General features: G+C 39.7%; 4 protein-coding genes across 4 annotated transcripts; 3 read left to right on the top strand and 1 right to left on the bottom strand.

The window, feature by feature from the left end:
- The first annotated feature begins 105 nt into the window (after positions 1-105).
- epor (erythropoietin receptor) lies at positions 106-5,500 on the top strand. The gene is given in 9 exon segments (XM_063904903.1): positions 106-356; positions 663-798; positions 1,075-1,241; positions 1,542-1,693; positions 2,208-2,364; positions 2,496-2,537; positions 2,540-2,582; positions 2,706-2,793; positions 3,253-5,500. Coding segments are annotated over 9 exon segments (1,614 nt in total). The 5' UTR covers positions 106-253; the 3' UTR covers positions 3,979-5,500.
- Positions 5,459-7,420, bottom strand: swsap1 (SWIM-type zinc finger 7 associated protein 1). Its single transcript, XM_063904908.1, has 2 exons — positions 6,701-7,420; positions 5,459-6,419 (listed from the first exon to the last, which is right to left on the bottom strand). The coding sequence occupies exons 1-2, from the start codon at positions 6,962-6,964 to the stop codon at positions 5,877-5,879; spliced, it is 807 nt and encodes a 268-aa protein (XP_063760978.1). The 5' UTR covers positions 6,965-7,420; the 3' UTR covers positions 5,459-5,876.
- Positions 7,421-7,649: 229 nt separating this feature from the next.
- On the top strand, positions 7,650-15,002 carry znf653 (zinc finger protein 653). The gene is made up of 10 exons (XM_063904902.1): positions 7,650-7,989; positions 8,734-8,774; positions 8,960-9,289; positions 9,474-9,949; positions 10,105-10,321; positions 11,544-11,628; positions 11,744-11,861; positions 11,946-12,060; positions 12,212-12,311; positions 13,204-15,002. Exons 1-10 carry the CDS (start codon positions 7,691-7,693, stop codon positions 13,379-13,381), a joined length of 1,959 nt encoding a protein of 652 aa, XP_063760972.1. The 5' UTR covers positions 7,650-7,690; the 3' UTR covers positions 13,382-15,002.
- A 1,653-nt stretch (positions 15,003-16,655) lies between these two features.
- On the top strand, positions 16,656-23,629 carry tspan34b (tetraspanin 34b). The gene is made up of 8 exons (XM_063904909.1): positions 16,656-16,892; positions 19,058-19,134; positions 20,125-20,340; positions 21,140-21,214; positions 21,798-21,905; positions 21,994-22,131; positions 22,234-22,326; positions 23,083-23,629. Exons 2-8 carry the CDS (start codon positions 19,078-19,080, stop codon positions 23,140-23,142), a joined length of 747 nt encoding a protein of 248 aa, XP_063760979.1. The 5' UTR covers positions 16,656-16,892; positions 19,058-19,077; the 3' UTR covers positions 23,143-23,629.
- The last annotated feature ends 1,070 nt before the right edge of the window (positions 23,630-24,699 follow it).

Genomic DNA, 24,699 nt, shown 5'->3' with positions numbered 1-24,699 from the left:
GGTTTTGGAAGAGTTCCGTGGCTCCACCCTGTTCTTCACTGACTCTTACAGAACGTAAACATCTCAGTACTACACACCTTATCTCTCTCAAACAGGCGCGTAACCGTGCAGTGCTATCCATGCTATCTAAACCAAAAACAAGCCTCCCCCTTAGAGCTGCAGGACACCCGTAAGAGGCAGGGTTGTATTCTAGTTATGCAAGCGGAGGATAACGGAAGGACAAAGTCTTTCTGTTCTCAGAGAAGACAAAAGGATGATCTGCAATTACCTGAGCCAGTTGTTGGCACTTCACCTGATCTTCTGCGCCATGGGGAAAGCTTCCATCGTTCAGGGCGCACGAAATCACGAAAAAAAAGGTACGAGAAAAACCTGTTCTGCATTCTCTAACAGCTAAACAGAAACTTTCAAAGCAAAATCATTGTAAATATTGTGTAGAATGAAAACAACATATGATTAGTTATTATATTAAGATATTGGTTTATCGTCAAATAGGTTTAAAATTAAAGGGTGTGTTTTTGGCTGTATTGGTGCAAAACATCAACATAGATTTACAGTATGACATATAAATAACATGTTAAGGTGATTTGATTACAGTTCAGTGATTACAATGACAAGGAAACACACTTTTGTCTTCACCCATCTGTTTCCTCTCACCTCCTCAGTGTCCATTCTGCTGAAAGAGGAGCCAGAAAACCCAAAGTGCTTCGTTGAAGGCAGGAATGACTTCACGTGTTTCTGGGAGGAAGACGAGGAGCTGTCCGGCTCTCTGGATCAGTACTCCTTCACATACACCTACCAGTAAGTCACAATCAGCACAACAACAAGCCATGTGCTGTCCAATGTGGTCATCATTCTGTAGTTCAAGCTGGTGTTTCTACTTCATTTTGAATGCAAACGTATTGGTTACACATTACATAATATAGGGGTTAAAGAACAAGTGTGACTGAATAATGAATTAAAGGATTGAAAACAGACATGTTTTAGGGGGTTGATATTTAATAAAGGGGTCAATATGTCCTCTAGACACATAAAACTATAGCCAATTCAGCTGATGCTCTTCTGTCTTCTTTCCAGGGAAGAAAACAGCAGCAGATGCCCACTGAAGATGCTCCCTGCAGCGGACGGGAAGAGGCTGTTCTTCTGCCACCTGGAACGACCCCAGATGTTCATCCAAATGGGCATTGAGGTTCATCGAGAGGGAAGACTGATTCACAATCGCAGCCTCTTAATCGAGCTTCTCTGTAAGTTGCTTCACTAAGCCTTCCAATCTAGGTTTGCATAAGAATAAGAATCATTTTCATTTCCTCAAATATCCCTAACAAGTCCAGTTTAAAGTCTTTTAGCTCTGGTAAGAAAGAGACGGGAAACCAGAAAGGATGTACTTGTTGCTTGAAGTTAGGCTAATTGAGCTGGCAAGAAAGTCACCAAGTTAACCACACTGAGAGCTTGTCCCTTGGCCTTCCTCCATCGCCATTAGTCGCAGTGACCTTCCTCTACCCCTATTAATTTCCTCCCTAACCATCTTCCTCCTATCTCTTCAGTTCTTCTGGATCCTCCGGCTAACGTGACGGTGAGCAGGACGGGTAAGCCAGGCCAGTTTAACGTCAGCTGGGTGCCGCCTCCTCTGAAGTACATGGACGACAGCATGATCTATGAGGTCAGCTACACTGAAGCGGACAGCCAAGTGGGGCAGGTAACTATCTTAATGCTCCTGATTAACCCTAAAAATTAAGTTCCCCAACAACTAAACTGCAGGGGAATTGTATGTTCTTAAGGACTACGGCCGTAGTTTTAAACACAGTGTGAAATAATGCAACACAACTATTTGATAGTGTTAAATTAAGGGTCATGGTTTGGCTTAAACTAGGTATCTTCTTTCTACGCTAGCTTAAGCTACATATGTAAGTTCAAATATCTCAACCTTGTCTTTTTGTTTCACACTTGAGACAAATATTGGCCTCTTTGGTGAAAGTCCAACGTTTGTATTTGACACCAAGCTCCTTCTAATGCTGACTCCCATTGTCTTTGTGGATACCTTTAAAACAAACCTAACCCCAGTAAAAAAAACAAAACAGTCTGTTGTATGGGAACCAACGTCTTAGGGGACCAGGCTGCAAATATTGAATGAATCTTTGAGCAGCAGGGTTTTATGTCTGCTAGGTTGCACATAAAGACCTGTATGGATGAGTTGAGGTCTGATTTCGCAGGTCGAGTCGGTTCAAGCCAGCTCAGAGTTGATCCTGAGGGGTCTGCAGCAGGGCAGAATGTACAAGATGCGAGTCCGAGTGAAGCTCGACGGGATTAGCTACAACGGCTACTGGAGTGCCTGGAGCGACCCGGTGTTCATGGAAACACTGCCGGCAGGTGAGCAATAAAGAGAGGTGTCAGATATTCCCAGTAGCAGTTTATGGAAGGGAGTATGTAGTCCCATGTTGCATTGGTTTTATTTGTTGCTCAGTTTGTTTCCAAAGCAATGACTGTTATGCATCCTCCAGAACTCGACCTGCTCATCATGTCCCTGACCCTCATCATCTCCTTCATCTCATTGTGCTGTCTTTCACCATGCTCCTGTCCCATCGAAGGTCAGATAACCAGTAGCACATAGCTTCTATACTAGCCACAAATACATCGGTTGCATCGTAAAGTAATGATTATCTCAAAGAGACGTGTAGAATTATATTCGTTTTGCTTCTGTGGTCTTTCAGGTCTGTCATCAAGAAGATTTGGCCGATTATTCCAACTCCTGACAGCAAGTTCAAAGGCCTTTTCAGTGTTTATGGAGGGGACTTTCAGGTAAAAACAATACAAGTTTACACCCATGCACTTACATGAAGGCTGCTTCTTGCTAAATGCCACCGTCAGCATGCTTACAATTCGAATGCTAGTAAGTTAAGCTGGGATAATGTTTACGTTGTTGTTCACAGTCTTTGTTTAGCGTGTTTAGTGATAAATTAAGGAGCTAGAAACATTAGACAGTCCATCCAATGGTAGTCGAGACATTTCACCCTATATCACAAATGTCAACCTCATGGTTTTACCAGAGAAATTCTCGAAAAGGGAAATAGCAATCAGTTAGTCAGTTTTCTGTATCTGTGTCACATGGTTTCACCACTGCTTCGCCCCTTTGGGAGACCATTAAGACACCACTTAGGAGACCATTTCCATACCATACCACTTCATACCATTAACAGCTTGCATTGCCAGACCTTCTCCAGGAGTTTTCCTAATCACTTGGTTGTTGTTTTTGATCAGGAGTGGTTAGGGCAGACCAACGGAGGCATCATATTTACTCCAGCTTTCTTCTACTCCGAGGAATGCCATTCTCCTATGGAGGTCCTGTCTGAACTCAACCCACGACCATCGCTTCCCTTCCCGCCTCTGCCACCCAAAGCCTTTAGAGCTTTGGCTTCCGGCAGAAAGGGAGACAACGGCGCGAAGACGAAGCTGGACGAGAGAGAGTTGTTGGAAAGACTGGAACCTGATCCAGTTCTGTCAGAGCAAAGCATTGCGACGCCACACAACCTCTGGCTGATGGACCGCTTGAGGGCGCTCAACCAGAATCAAGTTCCCTGCTCCCAGTCCTCTCTGCTGGAGTCCCAAGACGCCTACGTTACCCTGAGTGCTAAAAACCACAGCATAGACGAACACCTGGATGACGTTCTCGAGGAGACGTTACCCCTCAAGGTGCTTTTTGCCTCCAGAAAGACGGTGTCGTATGAATCTCACTCCGACCTGGGATCCCTGCTGCAGAGCTCCAGCTCGGGTCGCCTTTCCTCCCAGTCCAGCTTTGAGTACCCAAACCAGGCCTGGGTGGCAAAAGGCCCAGGGTACACCTACATGGCGGTGGCAGACTCGGGGGTTTCTATGGATTACAGCCCCATGAGCAGAGTGGAGGACTTTGGAAAAGTCTACGACAATGAGTACAAGAACGAGATCCCGTTTAGAAGAGCCTTCCTGCCGAGCCACGATGACGACTGAAGGATGGACGCATGGACTGAACCTCAAAGCAGGCTTTTGGATATTCACCCAAAGTAAGAGAGCCTTGCATGAACTGTGAGGAAAGGTGTACCAAGAAATAGGGACTAAGGACTCGGGAGGAAGAGTCCCCCGGATGTACATACGTCACTCAGACTTTATCCAGCTGGTGGGAACACCAAATACTGATATTCAGAGCAAAGATCTGCATTCTGGTCTGTAAGTATCCAATCCTGTAGATCAGAGCAGAATTTTCTTGAATAACTAACAGAAAATTCCAGTTGATGGAGTTAACTCCCTGAGTGGTTTATTCATATTGCAGCTAAGAGTACTTTTTAAGCATAAATGACAGACTGGCTATTAGCTTAAAATAGAGAATAGAGAAGAAAGACTGAACAAAGCAAGCTATAAGATGCTTTAAAGAAGATCTTTCGTCATCGTTTTGCATTTTCGTTCAACAAGTGTTGCTCAGAAAGCAAAAGCCTAATATAGCTTTTTTTGCTAAATGCTAATGTTAGCATGCTATATGCTCCCAGCAGCAGTGTTAACATGTTAAAGTTTAGCCGGTATAATGTTTACCATCTTAGTTTTTGCTACTGTTCCATAAAGTATGCTACCAATTGCTTTTAAGCACTAAATACAAAGCAAAGCAGGGGCTCAAGGACAGGGATTGTCAAAATATTTAGACTGACAGCCTGTTCCTCTATTAACCTGAACTGGGAACTGTGGTTTATTTTAAGTTGATTTTAGGTCAATATAGGAAGTCGGTACATGACCAAAGCACCAAATGATATTAATCCACTGCTGAAAACAGTCCCCGATCAAAGTACCGTTAACCTGTTTGACGAACATTTGCTGCACATGTTTGATAATGATTGATCATTAAAGTGTTCTCAGAGCTGGTAAAGGTGCAGCTAGTGTTAATGGCTTTGTATACTGCTGGATTTACTCCAGGTGAACTACAGTCTGATTTAAGGGCTGATTATATTTCACATCATTCATCCTAATCTGCCTAGCAACTAAAGGGATTAGATGAATGTAGTGGAGTCAAAGAACACCAATTTAACTCTGAATTGTAAAGTAATTACATTTTCTGACCTTTACAGAGTTCTCTAGCTGTTCTATTGTTTGCCCTAACTAATTAGAAATCAAATTCACAAAACTATATTCATTATAATTTTGGTCCATATCTCCCACATCTATCATTTCAATGGCATTTCCAGATGGAAACAAACTGTATTTGTAAATAATATTAAAATGTTTATTTCTGTACAAAATGAAGTATAATTAGTACTACTGTACTTAATAATCGTTCTCATGTGACTGTAGATGTAAGTGTCTTTCTTGTTGACTTTAGGTTGTGTATAGGTCAATGCTGCCATCTAAAGAGCAGAGCATGTACACTGTCTAAATCCTGATGCTTCATTTCATACATTTCATGCTTGTTTGCTTTTTTGGCTTTGAAAAAATGTATTTTACCTGAAATAAATGCTCCTTTAAAAGAATATAAAAACATATATAATCATTGTTGACTTCTTTCTTCTTTTGAATACAACAGTTAGAGGGTTGTTTGACACAACAAGGAAACAAAACCCACACAGAACGTGAATTTAGTGACCAGAATACTCTATTTATTTTGGTAGAAATTGGGTTTCATGACAGTTTCTCCATTTTAGTATGAAAAAATATATATTTAATTACAAAAATATAAGGAAATAATGATATAAACATAAAAAGTGTAAGTATTTCTGTGCAATAAATGTAATATAATATAGATTGTATAGTGACTAAGGCTTTATACTATGGTACAACACAATGTAGGACCAGAAATAATGAACATTTTCACAGAACAAACATCTTTGACATCTCCCACAATGCAACAGTGTTTGATACAGATATTTTCAGGCCATCTTAAACTCCATTGAACCATCAGCGGAGATTAACAGCTGCCACTCTTTGGCTACAGCTGGCCTCGTCTCACTGTCTGTGGTACAGTCCTCAGTGATGCTGGAGGCAGAAAGGTAAACATGCCACAGCTCCTGCAGTCCGGCTGCTGCGGCCTCATAGCTCCTGTCCCGATCCAGAGTGCAGCGCATCTGGAAATATCGATCAAGCACATCCAGGATGTGATCCGTGGCGGAGGACTCACCGCCGGCGTAATCAGAGTCCACTTCTGACCGATAAGAGGCGATGAGGCGGCAGGGGGCGGAGCTCGGGGAACGCTCTTTCAGGATTTGTGTGAGGAAGGCAGCAGAGTCGCAGAGCAGCGCTGACAGGTGTGCAGCGCTGCTCTTATCTCCACTGTGGGTTCCCCCCAGGTATCCCTCCAGCCTGTCCACGATGATCAGTGAGGGAGGGGTGGGAGACGTGTTTTGGGACTCGTGGAGGCTGGCCACCTGCTGCAGAAGCTCCTCCAACGTCCTGGGATAGGAAAACTTGATTTTCTGTGAAAATAAAAACAGACAAAAGCTGAATGGGGAAAAATAAGACGTATGGAAAGACATTGCAAATCTCTGAATCTTATCTAGATTAAAATAATATTAAGGACTGGGCGATATAGCCAGAATCTTCTATCACAAAGGTAGCAAGCAGAAATGTAATAAAATTAAACCAGAAACTAAAGAATTTGTATTAAAATACAAACGTGAAAAAAATATTATCAATATGTGAATTAAATTATTAAAAAATACAACTACATTACAAATGTCACATCACCCCTGTGTACCTTCAGACTCTCGGGGCTCAGGCTGGGGACACACTTCTTCAGAGACACCGGGAGGCTCTGGATCTGAGTCTGGGCGAAGAACACCACCCTCACCCCAAGCTCCGAGGCAGCCGTCACCGCAGACAGCAGCAGGACCGAGCGGCTGATGGAGCTGTCTCCTAGCAACAGAGCACTACAGGCTGAAGCAGGAACCACCGTGAGATCCTTTTTAACGTCTGTTTTTGACGTAAAAGTCCTAAAAACACCCGTTAATATGTCCGTCATGATGACTGAGACTGCACCGAGGATGTATAAAGAGCACACTTATATTTTCCTTCTTCGTCCTCTAGCTTATTTTCTTCTATTCTTCTTCTTCGTTGTTTTTTAGAGGCGTTGAATTATCGCCTTCTTCGGGATTATGGATAAAAACTAAACTCACATAACCTGCTCATATAACCAAAGACAAATTACAATTGAAAAAAAGTACACTTTTTTCCCCCGCGTCTGTTTACATGTTGCACACTAGTGCTCACGCTGCTGCAGTCCGTGTGGAAACGCTTCGTTAGCTGTACGGTTCCGCTCCGTGTACAGAAAATTATTTTTAAACAACGTCTACACATGTGTCGCAATGCTATTTCAGTAAATGTTTGGACTCAAGTTACAAAAAAGAAAAACATTGCGGCGACGACAACCAGAACATGCATCTCTTCTTCTTGTTTGTATCCAGACATCTCATTACCGCCAACTACTGGATAAATAATACAACTACATTTTCCAAAAGAGCCTTTTACTAACGGAACATATCAATCAAGAGGGAAACAAGGGAAATAAATGAAAAATAATCAATCTTAACTTGTTTTTTCCACAACTTATATCAATAACTAATTATTAAGTGCGTTAAAATAAATGGGGATCACTCGGTGAGAGAACTTGCATAGAATCAGTTTTTCCGGTTAAATCTGACAACATCCGGGACACCGTAGAATCACAACATCAGCTGTTGTGGCCAAGATGGCGCGTAACCTGGTGGGGTTGGAGGTTCCTCTGGACTCAGACCCGTCCGGGGACCAGGATGAGAAAGAGGTTCTTAGGCGGTGCAGAGGAAGACCGAGACTGACGGACTCAGACCGGGCTCAGAGGCGCCTGGAGTCCCGGAAGAAGTACGATGTTCGGCGGGTTTATCTGGGAGAGTCGCACAAGCTGTGGAGTGAAGTGAGGAGGAGAACCAGCCTGAGTGATGCTGGGCTGGCAGAGTATCTGATCCTGCTCAACAACACTTATGGAGAGAAGTACCAGCAGGAGTACTGCGGGTGAGCACAGACGATGCTATATAAAGCTCATCTTACCTAAGCAGACCATGCATGTCTTCATTAATATGGTCTGCTTTAATATTAGTGGCTTTCCCTAATTCTGTCAGCCTGATATGCAAGTTATGCAGGACAATCAGAATTGTTTTGTCAGTCCTACAGAGGGGAAATGTACATTCTTGCAGCAAAAGTATAGATAGAGGCGAAAACAATAAAGCACTATTAGACAACAGGCATGCACATCATATTTAAAATAAAAATTAAAACGTATTACTATTTAAAAAGCACACGTTGGGTAAAAAAATAGCAGCAGCAGTATTTATAAAACCAATTAAGAGTAAAATGTAGAATGAAGTGTGGTAGAAATCTGATGAATTCAATGGTTGGTTTTCTTAGTCTTAGTATGGTTTGTAGGCCGATCCTGAAGTTAGCATCTCCCTGGTTCCCTCAACATAAAGCTAATTGGATTTGTTTTCCAATAAGTTCATGATACTTCCACGTTATGTTCAGCAGGATAATAATAAAGCCTCACTCCTGCATCACTCTTTTGTGTAATCTGTTTTTTAACTTTCTCTGGCTTTTCCTTAATATCTGTCGGCGTTTTTGTTTATTCTTCACCTTCATAATGTTTTTTTCTGCTTTACCTCACCAAACCATGCACGTCTCTTTTTTTTAGATTAGATTTAATTAAATCAAAGTCAATAAAGTCAAGTCTGACTAGTCACTGTCCATTTCATTGCATTACAGGAAGAAGATTGCTCCAGAACTCTCATTGAGACAGAAAAAAGGTAAGTGGTGCCGTTGACGGATGGGGATATTTTAAAACAGTTTCACATAGTGTTTTCTGCCTGTGATTTTTGATGCAGACTAATGACCAAGTGTGATATGCAAAATGTCTTTAATAAACAATAACAGTTACAATTCTTCACTAGCCCGAGATTTTCCTAACCGCTGACTTGATATTGTTTCCCAGGCAGGAAGGATCGGGTGTCCAGCCTTCAGAGCCTGGTCTGCTGGTACCAGGATCACTGTCGCTCCTGCCCTCACGAGCCCCAGCTCAGAGCCCTGGAGCCCCAGCTCAACTTCTCCACTGCTGCTATTTGGCAGTGTGACTCCAACCACTCATTTGTGCAATACCTGTTCTCCCCACCGAGGGAGGCCAGTGACTCTGAACCTGAGGAGGACGTGATGGAAGAGGAGGAGGAGGAGGAAGAGGAAGAGAGGGCGGAAAAAACAGACGTGGTTGTGGCTAAAGCAGGAGTGAGCAGGAAGAGAAGAAAAGAGGCTCACAAACAGTTTGAAGGTGAATAATGTTTACTCAATCGAGTGGTGCAGGAGTGAGCATTTCAGCACTTCTGGTTCCTTCAAAGTCGATGGTATTTTGAACGTATGTTTGGTTGTTAAAATAACGTCTTTGGTTAACACAAGCTGAAGATATTTTAACCTGAATGCTGAACAAGCTTTATTATTTATCTATTTTTCTGTAGATGTGACAGATAATGTCTCTGAAGGACAACAGACACCCATGAGCCCGATAGCAGGGGCTGCAGCTGTAGACCAGCAACCCACAGAAGAGGCCTCCTCCGGGGATGTTCCGCTAACAGGACAGCCTGTGTGGGAGATGGAGATGGTGATGGAGCGACAGCCGGGCTCCCCCGCTGAAGAGTTTCCATCTGATGAGGAGGCTGAGGATGTGAGGCAAGACAGAGAAGAAGAAGAGGGGATCAGGACGGTGCCTCACGGATACGAATGTGTTACCGTGACGCAGTCTTTAATGGACAAACTGGAAAAGACGAGAGAAGACTCATTGCTTGCACAGAGCGGCTCAGTTGGATCGGAGCTTTCTGTCCCGTCGAACATCCCGGAGCAGGAGCAGAGCGAACTGTTTGACCCTCACTCTCTGCAGACGGTAGTGAGCAGCTGTGAGATCCCAGACCAGAGGAACACTTTGGGAGGATCGCAGGTTGGTGAATGAGTACCGTGAAGAGATGCTCCCTTTCCTCTAGTGTGTTGTATAGGTTTTGTTGCATGTAAATTCCCTGTGTTCCCTCCAGAGGGAGCTTCACCCCCACATACTTTCTTTTTTCAAAGGCTATCTTTGTTTGTTCCCATCCCTAGTTGATCATCATCACCGGTCCCAGCTACGAAGCCCTTGCTTCAGAGGGCATCCAGCTGAACATGGGCGGGGGAAATGTGGAGGATGTCACCTGCACCGTCATCGGGGGGGTCACCTACAACCAGGTGTGCACGTCAGACTCAAAACTCAGAGCGGAGGAGGAGGAGGAGGAGGAGGAGGAGGAGGAGGAGGAGGGGGAGGAGGAAGACTCCATGACAGGTGTGCTGCTTTCAGAACTGACACTTTAAAAATGGAAACAAAATGACTGAATCCAGTTCCTTTTAACGGCAGCTAGAAACTCTCATTTGAGTTGTAGTCCAACAATGTTTGTGTTTTGTTTTAACCTCAAAAGACTTCTAAATGCACTTTTCTTGTTAAGTAATCCCACTGCTCACTACCCAACTGTTACCTCTTTTATTAAAACTTCAGGCTGCCACTTCCTCCACAGTGTTGAATAGACGGGTGTTTTTTTAAATATTGCATGCAAACATGTTATCAATTTAATCTAAGCGTGATAAGACTCATATGGTAAACAGTGCATGCATGTGTCCGTATGACAGCACAGCATTATGTCTGAGCTGCTGGGCTGAAAAACAAACTGCTTTGAGTTTTGCATATCTGTATAAATCCTGTATTTCTTCCTGCATCAGCTCACTAACACGTTAATGATTCACAGATACTGTATGGCTTCTATGAAATGAGTAGAAAAACATCTAGAGAAGGCTGGGATGCAGGATATATTTTTATCATGCTAAGCTACTCCGCTGTCAAGTATATTTAAATGTGTCTTTTATTTATTATGTATGTGTATTGTCATATAGAAGGTAATGTAAAAGCTAAATACTATTATAAGAGATATTGTGTAATATAAGGGAGATACCTTTATCTTACTGATGATTACCAAAGGAAATCAAGAGATGAGTAAATAAGAATTGGCCTTTTGATTATATATAATGAAGTCAAAGTGAAATACTCAATGTTAAGAATAAAATAGAAAGTAACCCTTTCAAGTTAGTTTATTTAGAATGAAGTTGAAATATTGAAAAATACATTTGAAATACATAAAGTCAAAACGGTCTTCATCCCATCATTTGCATAATGGTAGAATTATACAGGCTTACAAAAAACCCTGGAATATTTTGTTTCATATCCTTTCCCAAAACATTGTTAACATAAGCTTAGGTCATGACTAGGACATCAGTGAGCAAATAAAGGTAATGTGTGTTTGATGACGTGACGCAGATCCTATCAGATCTCAGATGACATATTTTTGTAGGCCGATCCTGAAGTTAGCATCTCCCTGGTTCCCTCAACATAAAGCTAATTGGATTTCTTTTCCAATAAGTTCGTGATACTTCCACGTTATGTTCAGCAGGATAATAATAAAGCCTCACTCCTGCATTACTCTTTTGTGTAATCTGTTTTTTAACTTTCTCTGCAGGATTGAGTGACAAACAGCTGCTGCAGCCCACTGATGACTCTCTGGATCTGAGCAGTGACCGAGAGCTGCAGCGCAGTCTGAGTAGGTCAGTGGTCCACATGCTTTACATGGTGAATGCATTGAATTTTAGGAACCAAGCAGAGAAGACAATTCCCCTGCATGTTGTTTGTGAATTAAGTCAGCCGTGTCTGTTTTCACAGCGTCAGGTCAAAGAGAAACAGACGAGGCCCTGTCATCGAGGCGGACGGCATGCTCAAGATGTTCCACTGTCCGTACGAAGGCTGCAGTCAAGTCTATGTTGCTATCAGCAGCTTTCAGGTAAAACAAATCAATACTTCACATTTCAACTAGTTTGGATATTTAAAATAACCATCAATGTGCTTCACTTCCCTTTGTCTGTAGAATCACGTCAACCTAGTCCACAGGAAAGGGAGGACAAAGGTATGTCCACATCCAGGCTGCGGGAAAAAGTTTTACCTGTCGAACCACCTGCATCGACACATGATCATCCACTCAGGTGAGTAACACACATCGTCAGAATACCATGTCCATAAAAATATTAAGAATAAAAACAAACTTTTGAGAATAATTGGATTTACTAGTGTTACCTTTTGACCACCTGCAAACACACACTCACCAACTCAATCACCCGTAAAATGTTTTTACAGGGGTCCGAGATTTCATCTGTGAGACGTGCGGGAAATCCTTTAAGCGGAAGAATCACCTGGAGGTCCACAGGAGGACTCACACAGGAGAAACACCACTACAGTAAGTTACGAAATTTGGAAATTTGGATAGCGTTTTAGGGGCCTGTGTGGGAGCCAGTACAGGATGCTACTATAGCTAGGCTAGCATTAGCTCCTTGGCCCTGGTGCATTATTGGTAGCTAACTTGTTAAGCCAGAAAAGAAATGCTGTTTCTCAAATATACACTTGATACTGGCTCAAGTGAATCAATCCTCATAGCCCCCCCATAATCAAATGCCCAATTTCATTGCAGAAATAAACATGTTGCAGCCTGGTACAAAACTGGTTGAGGGCTCTAATGCTAATATCCCTATTCATGGCAACTGTACTGGGATATACTTTCATATAGCTCACTGGTTTAATTCAGGCCTAAAGTTAAGGGTGTGGCTGTTGGTAGTTGAGCAACTGCCAAAATGCCACCAGTTACAGGGTTGACAAACAAGATAAATAATCATGTTATTCATTTCAAACTCAAAGTCAACCTTTTTAAAAGTCTAACTGTTTGGTTAATGCTGCATTTCTGTGTTAAATAAACCCAATGCTCAACCTATCTTCCTGAATTTGACAGCAGTCACCATGCTATAAGGAAGTTTCTTATTTATTGAAAGTACTGCCTGCCTCTTTCCCACCCTGGGCTGAACAGACGGATGGATATTTGTATACCATGCAAACATCCTGTCATTGTAATATAAGCCGTGATGAGACTCGTTATACTGTGTACTGTACAATGTTTGACTTTTATTTATCATTGGCTAACCTACATTGGCACCATTTTGCCTCTGTAGGTCAGAATGAAATACCAGTTTGTAACACTAATATGTACCTACAAATTTGGAGCCAGGATCTTCAAACCCCTCTTCTTCATTCTTACCTGTTCCTTCCTTCCTTGTCTTCTCACCAATGTCATACGATAGATGTGAAATCTGTGGCTACCAGTGTCGCCAGCGAGCGTCTCTGAACTGGCACATGAAGAAGCACACTTCAGAGGCTCACTACAACTTCACCTGCGAGTTCTGTGAGAAGAGGTTCGAGAAACTGGACAGTGTTAAATTTCACAAACTAAAGAGCCACCCGGACAAACTGGCAACGTGAGGTGCTCAGAAACCTGACGATGGGAATTTACAGATCGGCCGTCAAAAGAAGACTTCCAGTAGAGAGACTTTGCTTCGCTGTGTTCGTCTGGCCTCTCAACTCCAGGATGATGTGAGCATTAACTGTAAACCCACAAGAAGTGGATAAAGTGGGCCTAACAGCTGTGCAGGACACAAGCTAATTCAGAGTACAGGGCCAAAATAGGGGTTCTGAACATGTTTCGAACATTAAGAAAATAAAAAGCTCAATCAAATCAATTGACCCTGTGCTAAACCCCTGCTCGAACCGCTCATAGCCTAAGAACCATAACTACTCACAGCCAATTATTTATCAGTATATTAAGTTTTTGTCCTTTAGTTTCTTTTTGTCTCCTTTTGTAATCCATTACAAAACAAAAATCAAGAGTAAAAATGTAATAAATGGTTGTTTGAGGGCTCTGACATCAACTTCCAACGTTAGCATGATCAGCTAATTAGCTTACGACCTGAAATAGTAATCCATTGTTACTTCAAATAACAGCTGTATATCTACTGTCATTGTTAGCTGTTACGGTTTATGTAAAAAAGAGCCCAGTTCACAACTAGCACATCAACAGTGCAGTATTTCCCCACTGTGTGGGAGCCAGTACAGGATGCTACTATAGCTAGGCTAGCATTAGCTCCTTGGCCCTGGTGCATTATTGGTAGCTAACTTGTTAAGCCAGACAGCATTTTGTTCACTAAACACATTGGTTGGTTTTCATCCTAAAAGCCTTTTCTTTCAATCTTCAAAGTAAAACTTGAGAAATATTTTTTTCAATCTTAATCATTTTCATAATCATCATAAATCCAACCAATGTTTTGCTTGTTAGCTAAGCAGCTAATGCTTAATAATAAATACTCAACAGTATTGAACACACTAGATAAAATGCTGTTTCTATATTTCTAGCTCTTCTATATGACTCATCAACTGTTGAGGATGCTTAATATTATACTTTTACGGGTTTGTAATTTTCCAAACGATCAGTTTAAAACATTAAGTTTGCAGATGGTGTTTCTTTAGCTAGCTCATGTAGCTAACGTTAGCTTGATTAGCTAGCCAGCTATATCTGATCAAATATTTCAGTGATGGCAATCCTTTCAGCCGGTTTCATTTGTGGTTTGTGGTTAGAAATGAGAATCCTCTTTTCTTTTACCTCTGAAGGAAATATGCAGGTCATTGTCTGAGTGAAAGTTACTAAGAATTTCTAGTTGGGATTTAGCTAACGGTTAATTAATAGTTTAAAAGAAAAATATTTTCCCAATCAAGGAAATGAGCATTTGAAAATGTTCTGATGTGAAGATTATTGATAACATTTCTGTTGAACGGGTTCATATTAAATACATGTGTGTTAAATATACTTGAGGTTAAGGCTGTGAAATGAACACATATAGGATCTGCCATTTTGGTCATATAGAGCATTTTGTGGGCTAAAGGTATATAGGCTGTACCTTAAATATTACCTTTTCAATCTGTTTCATCGTCCCAGTGACTATTTCTCAGGAAAACTCACCTCAGTCCTTGTTTGTTCTGTCTGTACTTCAGTTTCCTAAGCAAATGCACTTTTTGTTAGCTGATGAATCATTAAAATATGCTAATACGACCTATTGGTGACATGTGTCTTTGACACATTTGTTTGACAGATAGTTACTAATATGCAGCGTGTTGTCGCCTCTTGCATTACGCATTCAAGAGAGTGTGTGTGTGTTTGTGTGGGTGTGCATTTATAGTAAGAAAAGGCATGAAAATCACAAGTGTCATGACTTTATGGGGGAACAAGTTGCATGTAACGCCAGAAGAGAACAAATATGAGTCAGGACTAGGAAATATATATTTATTAGTATAAAATGCATTTTGAATATACATTTATATGTGAGGATGCCTTCTTATGTATTCATTTACCTTATATAGGCCATTTACCTTATATGGGCCATGGCTGTTCTTATTAAAACTGTCATGTCTTTTAAAATCCTGTGACTAATCATTAGTATTCTCCTGCTGTAAATCATCTATCCTTCTTTATTTTGCAGTTGAGTTAGTAATTCCCACATGTCACATTCACTCCCTGCTCTTTTGTCTTGGCTTAAATATGATAATGGTGTTCAGATAAAGGAAAATGTCAAACTGCACAATGTTTGAAATGTGAGGCCAAAGTCTGAGGAGCACTCATGTAGAAAAACCTGGAGCCGGAGTCTCCTCCTAACAGCTCAGGGGAGTAATGAACTGTGCTGCTGTCTTTAAATGTAACAGGCAATGCTTTAGCACTTTATTTAAAATTACATTTCAGTAGTATTCAAATGCATACAGCAAAATATATGAGAAAAAACAAAATAGAACAAACAGCAATAAAAAGAAAGAGAAGAAACGATAAACTACCAGCATCTCCCTAAAAGATAATAGATGTTCATTATATTTTGGAATTAGAAGCGCTTTTTACGAACGGGATAATTAGATCAATCTCACTCCATTTAATAAATTAATAAGAGAATGCTTTATACATTAGTAAATGTGTTTTTGAATAACATTTTGGTTGCAAATATATCTTTTTTTATTTAATTATTTCAAATATATTTCTTTGAATGATTTTCACATTTTTCTTTTTCGTTATGTTTCTTGATTTTTGCTAAAATTGCTTTTATTTTTAAAGCTATATGTGAAAACCTACTTATTTCATTTTAATCAACTTTGATGATATAGTTTGACTTATTTTACTTAAAGAATAACCAAAAATGTGATATGGATCCGTATCCAAATGATAATAATAATAATAATAATACATTTGAGTTATTTCAAGGCTCTTAGGTTTAATATACAATTATTAATTTGTGATAGGAGATTTTCAACATAGCTCTTATAATATCTTATTTGTTTTAATCTGTAAGAGTTAATCATTGTTAAGCTTTTTTAATTATGCAGAGGTGCGATTCTCAGAATAATGTATCTGTTATTATTACTGGATCATCGTGATTATTCATTTAAAATGTACCTCTGGAAAAAGTGGAGGTAAATTAAATACTATTATATCATGTAAGGTAATTGCATATCTCGGAGAATAGCCACCCTTTTAATTTTAAATTATTCAAATGTGCTTGATTGAGAAAAGGAATCACAGTTAATCCGAAAGCTAATTGTTTACTTGGATTAGTGCAACTTTACCTCTCTCTATCCCCTCCCTCTCTCTGGAGACCAGCCTATAACTCCATGGTGATGTGTGTGTTATTACTCAGCTGCTTTAGTCACACCCACCTACTCTCTCCCTCCCTTTTTTAGTACTTATAACCAGCAGACAGCCTTCCAAAAAAAGCAGAAAAATTCACTCAGAGGCTGTTTCTTATCTAGCTCAGTCACAGGAAGTGGGGGACACAGAGAGTACACTGTGGGTCATTTTCCTTTTTTTTTTTTAGAGGACAGTAGGAATAATACACTCCTCAGTTTACTCCCATCAACAGCCTCCATCACCACAGTGAACGTCCTTCGATTTCTCCTGTGAAAGGTAAGACAAAGTTAACTTATTTAAAGTTGTGTGATAGATTCTCTATGTTGTTTTTCCAAGTGCCGTACCAAACGTAGATAGAAATCCATCCAACAAAGATCCTTTGTCTCCTGAGACCTGCCTGCAGTTATTCTGATCAATGGCGTCCTTTGAGATTTGCCTGTCTGTTTAAAAAAAAAAAAGATAATGAGTCAGAGACTGAAGGTTTTGTTGACTTAGGACTAGCAAATACATCTCTAACACCCATTTAATGTCACCTGCAAACAACAGCTTCCCCCTTCCTTTTGTTAACAGGTGTTGTAAGCACGCACCATATCCATTTTTCTCTGAGATTTGCACGAGCTTGTTAATGCATCACCAGTGTCAGAGTGCAATGGCTGACCACGAGGAAGTGAAGCTCAAAAGGTGACAGAGGGAGTCAAGGCAACCAATTTGTTAATTTTCTGAATGCATCCTGACCTCTGAATGTATGATTAACTTGATGAAAACCAGCTTACTGTAACTCGAAAACCTGACAAGCCACTTCCTTTTTGTTCTTGTGGTTGTATATTCACAGAACAGTGTTGAGATAACTGTAAAGAGCGCAGCACCATATATATGTGTTATATCATAAGTGAAAAGAGGACCTTTAGGGATGTCCCAATTCTTAGAAAAGCAGCCTGTTGCTATCAACAATAGGGTTCTGCTCCGTCATTGTCATCGGGGATAACAATTTCTCTGTTTTGTCACCCCTAACAAAGGCCACTGTCTCAAACCAAGACACACACGATTTTTGAAATGTCTCTAGAACAGTAGGGGTTGTAAAAGGCTGTTGAAGAAGGAGATTTGGAGATAGGATGTGTGTGTGTATATGGGTCAGTGTTGTATTTCTTGCAAACACACTTGTAAAACACACCCAAGAGAATTTGTTTTGTGTGTGTCAACAGATAAAGAGGTTTATGTTGTTTTGAACCTCAAATGGTGATTGGTTTTAGCGCCATAAAGTCTGATGGATCGGCTGACTGGCCACAAAGTTTTCTATGCAAATTCACACCCTGGAGTCCTGCATCAAACAAAATGCATTTGTGCCCTTTTTACATAATCTATGGGCAGAAGTAGGAGGTAACTTAACACGTTTACTCAAATACTGTACTTAAATAATGTCATTTTACTCCACTTTTATTTTATTTTAAAGCTTTATTTACTTTTAATAAAATACATTTCTAAAAATAAAACTAGAAGACTAATTCTCACGTCACAAAAAGAGACAAATTATTTAAATGTTTTACAAAATGTCCATCAGAACTTTGTCTGCAATAGTAAAATGCTACTTTTTTAAAAATGTCACACATATAAATATAATTATGTACAAACAAACACAAAGGCAGTTTTTCCAGACAATGATTTCTTTTACTTTTTATAATTTAAGTACATTTAGCTGACAATACATTTGTACTTCTACTTTGAAATCAGGACTTTTACTTGTAGTGGAGTATTTTAAGACCATAGTATTTGTAGTTTTCTTAAGTAAAGGATCTGATTTCTTCCTCCAACACTGTTTATAGGTGTATGATTTTGGAGTTTCGTACCAAAATGGTCTGGATTTGAACGGTAATGTAGGAACAGCGAATAATTTCCATTTGTTCTGTAGATTAGTCCTTTCTTATTTGCACACGACTGGCTTAATGAAAGGTCTTTTTAAAAAATACTTCCTCAATCGTCACTTCTCTACACCCATTAACTCTAAACTAAACAAAGCTCTCACTCAAGTTCCCCGTGAGGTGATGTATGTACTGTAAATGTCCTTAAGAGTGGTCATGAAAGGCGTTTGAGTGTTTGAGAAAGATAAGTTATGTAGCTTACAAGGGGTAAAAAGGTGACACATTGGGAAAGTGGCAGGTGTTTTCCCACCCCCCTTGCTCTCTCCAGGAAACCACAACAATACATCTGTTAATTTGTCACCTAATTGCCGGAGCATAATGACTTGGGACATCATGTCCGAAACTCATGTAGCCCGGCAAACAAATTACATAATTTGATGTGTGTACAAAGTGTTGTTTGATTGCTATTTTAATGACTAAATAGTAAGATGAAGATGGTAAAAGAACTTCAAACTGTTGTATAAAGACATGCCGTTGACTGTTTTCAATAAAAATACAATGTTTTTCTCATTTTCTCCCTTTTAGGTAGAAAATTAGCTACTAAAATGGGATGCTCTGGATTCCTCAAAGCCATGATGGTGATTTTCAATGGCATTATCTTCGTAAGTTTTTATAATACTTCAAAATATGATTCAATTATCCAAAGTAAAGGGTGGTGCCTTTCCATTTCACTCTCAGGTTGTTGGTTGCGGTGCAAAAGAGGAAGGAAAATATGCAAATAGTGACGAAAATATATCTTTGTACCACCAAATTTGGTTTGAAGTATAAACATGATGTGAAATGTCCTTTTTTTAATACAGCTGTGCAAATGTTAATGACTTTTTCCTCTGCAAATACATCAGAAGAACATGCAGAGTGAAATTAATGAGTCCTAAAACAGGAAATTAGTCACCATTTCATTTTCCTTTATCTCAAAGTATTTGTGTTTTTGAAAGTTGGTTTTGTAAAAAGCCTGAAATAAGGTCTGTGGTTAACACAAGCTGAAGAGCGTTTCCTGGTGTCTACATTAACATACCAGGAAGCTTTTATGTGTCATAAAAAGAGTGGTTGCTAACAAGCGACTATTTAAAGAACATCATCACGCCGACCTTTAGCTTAGCGGTTGTGTGACCTTGATGTACTTTTGTTTGCTTTCTACTTCTGGAGATTGCAATTTTGCTTTAAAATCATAAAGTGGTGATGTGGAGATTATCCTGCCGAATCAAACGTATTAGTATCATCAACTAAAAAAAAGTGATTTTGTTTTCTGCAATATTCCAAAATGGAAATATCCCATTGCCTCTCATCGAGGGATCCGTAGCCATGCTAACATCTGAGTAGTTCTGCAAATATACATCTTCCTTCAACACTGTTTTGCACTTGCATTACATTATTTGACTCGTAAAGACTCGTAAAAGAAGAAGTGGTAGCACAGACTTGGCTATTAGTCGCTAATACGGGTCAAACTCCCAAAAAATGGATCCTGCAAATCATCTGAGCAGCTCTGGAAGTAATCTCACTTTTTACAGACCATGTGAAATTATATGAATCCTCATTTAATCCCCCTTTTATCTCTCCCTGTCTCTTCCTCCCCCCCTAATAAACTCCCATAGTTGGCGGGTGCTGCCGTCCTGGGCGTTGGGATCTGGGTGAAGGTGGACAGCGGCTCCGTCCTCAACTTTATGGGGAAAATAGAAAATGCACCTGCAGAGCTCCGTCAGGTGCTCAATGTGGGCTACCTGCTGATAGCTATAGGAGCTGTGCTGCTGGTCATCGGTTTCCTGGGCTGCTGTGGAGCCATCAAGGAGAGCAAGTGTATGCTGCTGCTGGTAGGTGGATGTGCTGCTTGTTGTGGTTGATAGAAAAACGTTGACATTTTGGGAATAAACACTGAGCTTGATGAGCTGACTTCATATATGAACAATACATATAAAGCTAGTGCTAGCATTCAGTTAGCTATACACTATAAAGACACTTCAGTTTTTGTTCAGATTAGACCAATTATGTAGGTTTTGTGTTAGAATGTGCAGGTAGGGTGTATGTTTTGTTTTTTTCCAGATGGAACAAGGCTAGCTGTTTTCCTCTTGTTTCAAGTCTGTATGCTATGCTAAGCTAACTAGCTGCCGTTAGCATGTTCTCACTTTATTAAAGAAAGCGAATTGACATACTTTAAAATGACTCGCACGCATAAATTATTTGTTTCCATCGATTCTGGCTAACATTTTATACACTTTATCAGATACTTTGATAAAGTATTAATGCCCTTAGCTCTTTTGCAGTTGTTTGCTCTGTTCCTTTTGTTAGCATTGATAGCCGTTAGCTAGCTGGTTCGCTAATATTTTGAGCCAGTCTCAATCATAGGTGTGCTCTTAATGTCTTATATCGTACAAAACTAATAAAAGGCCTCCTGTCAAACCTCTAAAAGTGGATAACATAATAAAACAATTGCATTTCGATGTAGAAATTTGAGGAAAGTTATTAGCTTCAGGCAACTGTTTTGTTTATGTGTGAAATGAGCACAATATCAACAAGGAGTAGACACACTTAAACTATAGATTAATGATGAATTAATACAACATTTCCCCATTTATCTCAATAAAATGTCTAATTTTCTGTTATTTTCCCTAGTTTTTCACCATAGTCTTGGTGGTCTTCATAGCGGAGGTTGCGGGAGCAGTGGTGATTTTGGTATTCAGACCCTTGGTAAGTCAATGGAGGAACTTTTTCACACAGTTCAAACAACAAATCTATATTTCTGTATGTACTCCAAAACAAGAAAAACTCCAGAGTTAAAAATGTTAGGTTAAAAGTACAAAAGTATTAGCATCAAAATGTACTTCAAGTACAAAAAGAGTACTTATTCTGCGCCATTTCTGAATAATACAAAGTACTAGTACGAGTATTATCAGCTCGATGTGTTTAAAGCATCAAAAGTAAAAGTACTCGTTATGTAAAATATCCTATATGTCATATATTAAAAAATAGGTATTTTATCAATTTATTTTCTAATCATTTACAAATACAGTAAATGTCCTATAATTTGAATGTTGTAGTTTGTCAATGTTAAGACACTTGATAAGCATTAAACTACTGTATCATATGTGTTTTTATATGGGAAAATATACAAGTAACTATAGTAGTGTTGTAAAACCTACTTAATTTGCCTCTAGAAGTATGAAGTAGCAAAGAAAGGAAGAACTCATGTAAAATACAGGTACATCAAAATGATATTTAAGTACAGTACTTGAGTAAATGTACTTGGTTAAATTCCTCCTCTCCATTTCAGGCAGACGAGTTGTTCAGCAAGTTTGGCGTAGCAGCAGTTCAGAACATCCGTAAGGACTATGGGAAAAATCCTGACGTCACCGGACTCTGGAATACTACCATGAGCACGGTATGAGTAATTCTGCTGAACGAAATGTATTTTCACACCATGTCGCTGATGCTTTATGTAACATATACTCTCTTTGTGCCCACTTTAGTTGCATTGTTGTGGATTCTACAACGCCTCAGACTTCGTGGGCTCTCCGTATTATGCAGATAATGGCCAGCTATTCCCACCACAGTGCTGTTCGGGCTTTGTTGTTAAGTGTAACCAAGTGGCAGTAGAAAGTGACAAGGTATGGGCTTCAGAAGGACAACAAAAACCTCTATGTGCATGATCCAGAACCGTTATGATTAATTCTTCCCTTTTTTTTACCTACACTTTTTAATTTCCTCAGAACATCACGGGTTGCTTTCCAAAGATCAAAGAGCTGATCGATGACAACGCGGTGGTTATTGTCGGAGTGGCCCTGGGAATTGCAGCTCTGGAGGTATGACCATTTTCACTTCAAGTTAGACTGTGATGCACGAGACGGAGCAATACATTGTTCAAATTCTTCTTAATTACACTTACTTATTATCTATGATGGAGTATGAGGGCCATTGTAGATAAGGAATACAACTTCACAAGATAAAACCGTGGCTTTTCTTTGAGATGAAAGTGGTATATCTACATAATATTGTCTGTGATTACATTTTAAATCCAACCTTTTGCAAGAAATGTTCAGAAATTCTTGGTCAAATTTGATAAGGAAACAAAAATAGGGAAAATTCAGTTTTTTTTTGTTTATAAATCATATCAGGAACAGGGAAAGCCACACAAGTTTGTGAGGGGAGATGCAACAGAATGGGAATCTGCAGTTATGCATCCTTCCCATGTGTTGTAGTACCTGATACGGAAACAATATCACCTAAACCAAATTAGCATTATGTTTTCTTTTGAAAAAAAACAACAATTCTGGCCTTGATGGTTATGGCAATTCTGGTAGTATGTTTCCCTATTGATTCCAAAGTTTAATTTGATTACATCATCCACTGCAGGCCTTATATACATCAAGGTGATGTTCCCTGCAAAGTGAGGCAATTAAGTTCCCCATCTAATGATCAGATTTTACTAATGCATTTCCTATAGCTTGAATAATAAGCTTTAAAACATGATTCATTACATAGCATCCTTTCCCTTTGTACACATCTCCTTTCTTTTAACTTGTATGTGCGTGTTTAACTCGTATTTCTATCCTCCTCAGATATGTGCCATGGCTGTTGCTATGATCCTTTACTGCAGAATAAAATCCAGGGAGGACTAACTGCAAATGGGAAAAGGATCGGTCTAATCACTGGAGCGTTTCTACTTCCTTTATCCCCTCTAGAGGAATGAAGGGCTATGCTTTCATTTTGCTAAAAACGCCTAAGACAGTCAATGTCAGATCTTGTGCAATCAGAACGACTGAATGATATAACAAATCTATTTTTACTACATTTAAATCTATCTAATAGATGCCGCACATGAATGATCTATTTCCGAAAGAACTTTGTAAAAAAAAAGCTTCACATACTGCCTACTTTACCAAAAATACTGTAAACATCATCCGTGTCACTACTGTACCTGCAACACATGGGCGGTTGATGAGGAATCGCATATCTTTTACTGTGATAATGAAACAAAGGCTGGCATGTTGCACGCAGGATGCAGCTTGTGAAATAGCAACAGGAACTCTATTATTCTACAGTATGTATGTTTGTATGTTGTGTGGTGATCAATTTTGAAATAAATTATAAAGTATTTCTATGTCATGGTGGGTTTTGAGGTAGTTTGGTGCTCAGGGTGCATTGTGCAGACTGTAATTACATTTTCTGTCCACCACATGTCAGACTCTGTCTATCATGGACTGCAAACGGTAAACTGCTGCAAGGAAGGAACGTTCACCTTTGTGTGGTTAGTTATTTTCTTTTTGCTCTTGCTTTTTAAAGTTGGAGTGCAAACCTGCAATATATTCCACTAAACAACTAGCTCTTATTTTAAAGCACAGTTTCAGTATGCATCAACAGTAGACTGCACCATTTTCTAATGAATGACCTAATATAAAGGGCTTGTAACTAATGGTTAATGCATCTTCAATCAATTCATTATTGACCCATTATGAAATATCTCAAATCTGCTGACATGAGTAGTTAGAAAGCCCATGTCTGTGTATCTAAATCATTCCAATACATTTCAGTATTGAGCAATGAGTGATGTGTTTTACAACGTCATGGAAAGGAACCAAATATGTATTTATATTTCACTTAATTTGCTTGTATGTGTAACTTAGTGTCGCTTAACAAGAGGTCTCATTCTGAAATCTCATGGCTGGATTATTTATATCAAGTCAACTCTCGCAAGATTTCATAACGACACTTTCTCCACCAGAGTGTTGACCATAAACTGTCCAAGAAACTTTAATTTTCTAACCCTGCCTGAAACTTAAAATCCTGTCAGCCAAAAAGAATGTATCACATATTTTATTGTGTTGATCGTTTTTAAAATAAGAAACTTCCATCACTGCAGCAAGTGGGGGGTGTGGTGAAGTCCAGCATTTATTCAGCTGACCTGTATGTTGGTATGTTTTAAGGAGAAACCAGTTCATTGCTTGTTAATTAGATAGATAGAATCGGAGGATGAAACCCTCTTTATTTGTCACATACATGCACCCATCCTAGTACTAGGAGCAGTGGGCAGCTATCGTGCAGCGCCCGGGGAGCAATGGGGAGGGGGGATTGGAGGTGTCCGGTGCCTTGCTCAAGGGCAGCACAGCAGGGCCTAGGAGGTGAACTGGGACCTCTCAAGTAGCAGTCCACTTTCCATATTTCAAGTCTGTTCGGGG

This window comes from Eleginops maclovinus, chromosome 16 (genome assembly GCF_036324505.1).
Source record: "Eleginops maclovinus isolate JMC-PN-2008 ecotype Puerto Natales chromosome 16, JC_Emac_rtc_rv5, whole genome shotgun sequence".
Lineage (NCBI taxonomy): Eukaryota > Metazoa > Chordata > Actinopteri > Perciformes > Eleginopidae > Eleginops > Eleginops maclovinus.
Note: the sequence above shows the minus strand (reverse complement) of the source record. Positions and strands in the feature narration are given on the sequence as shown.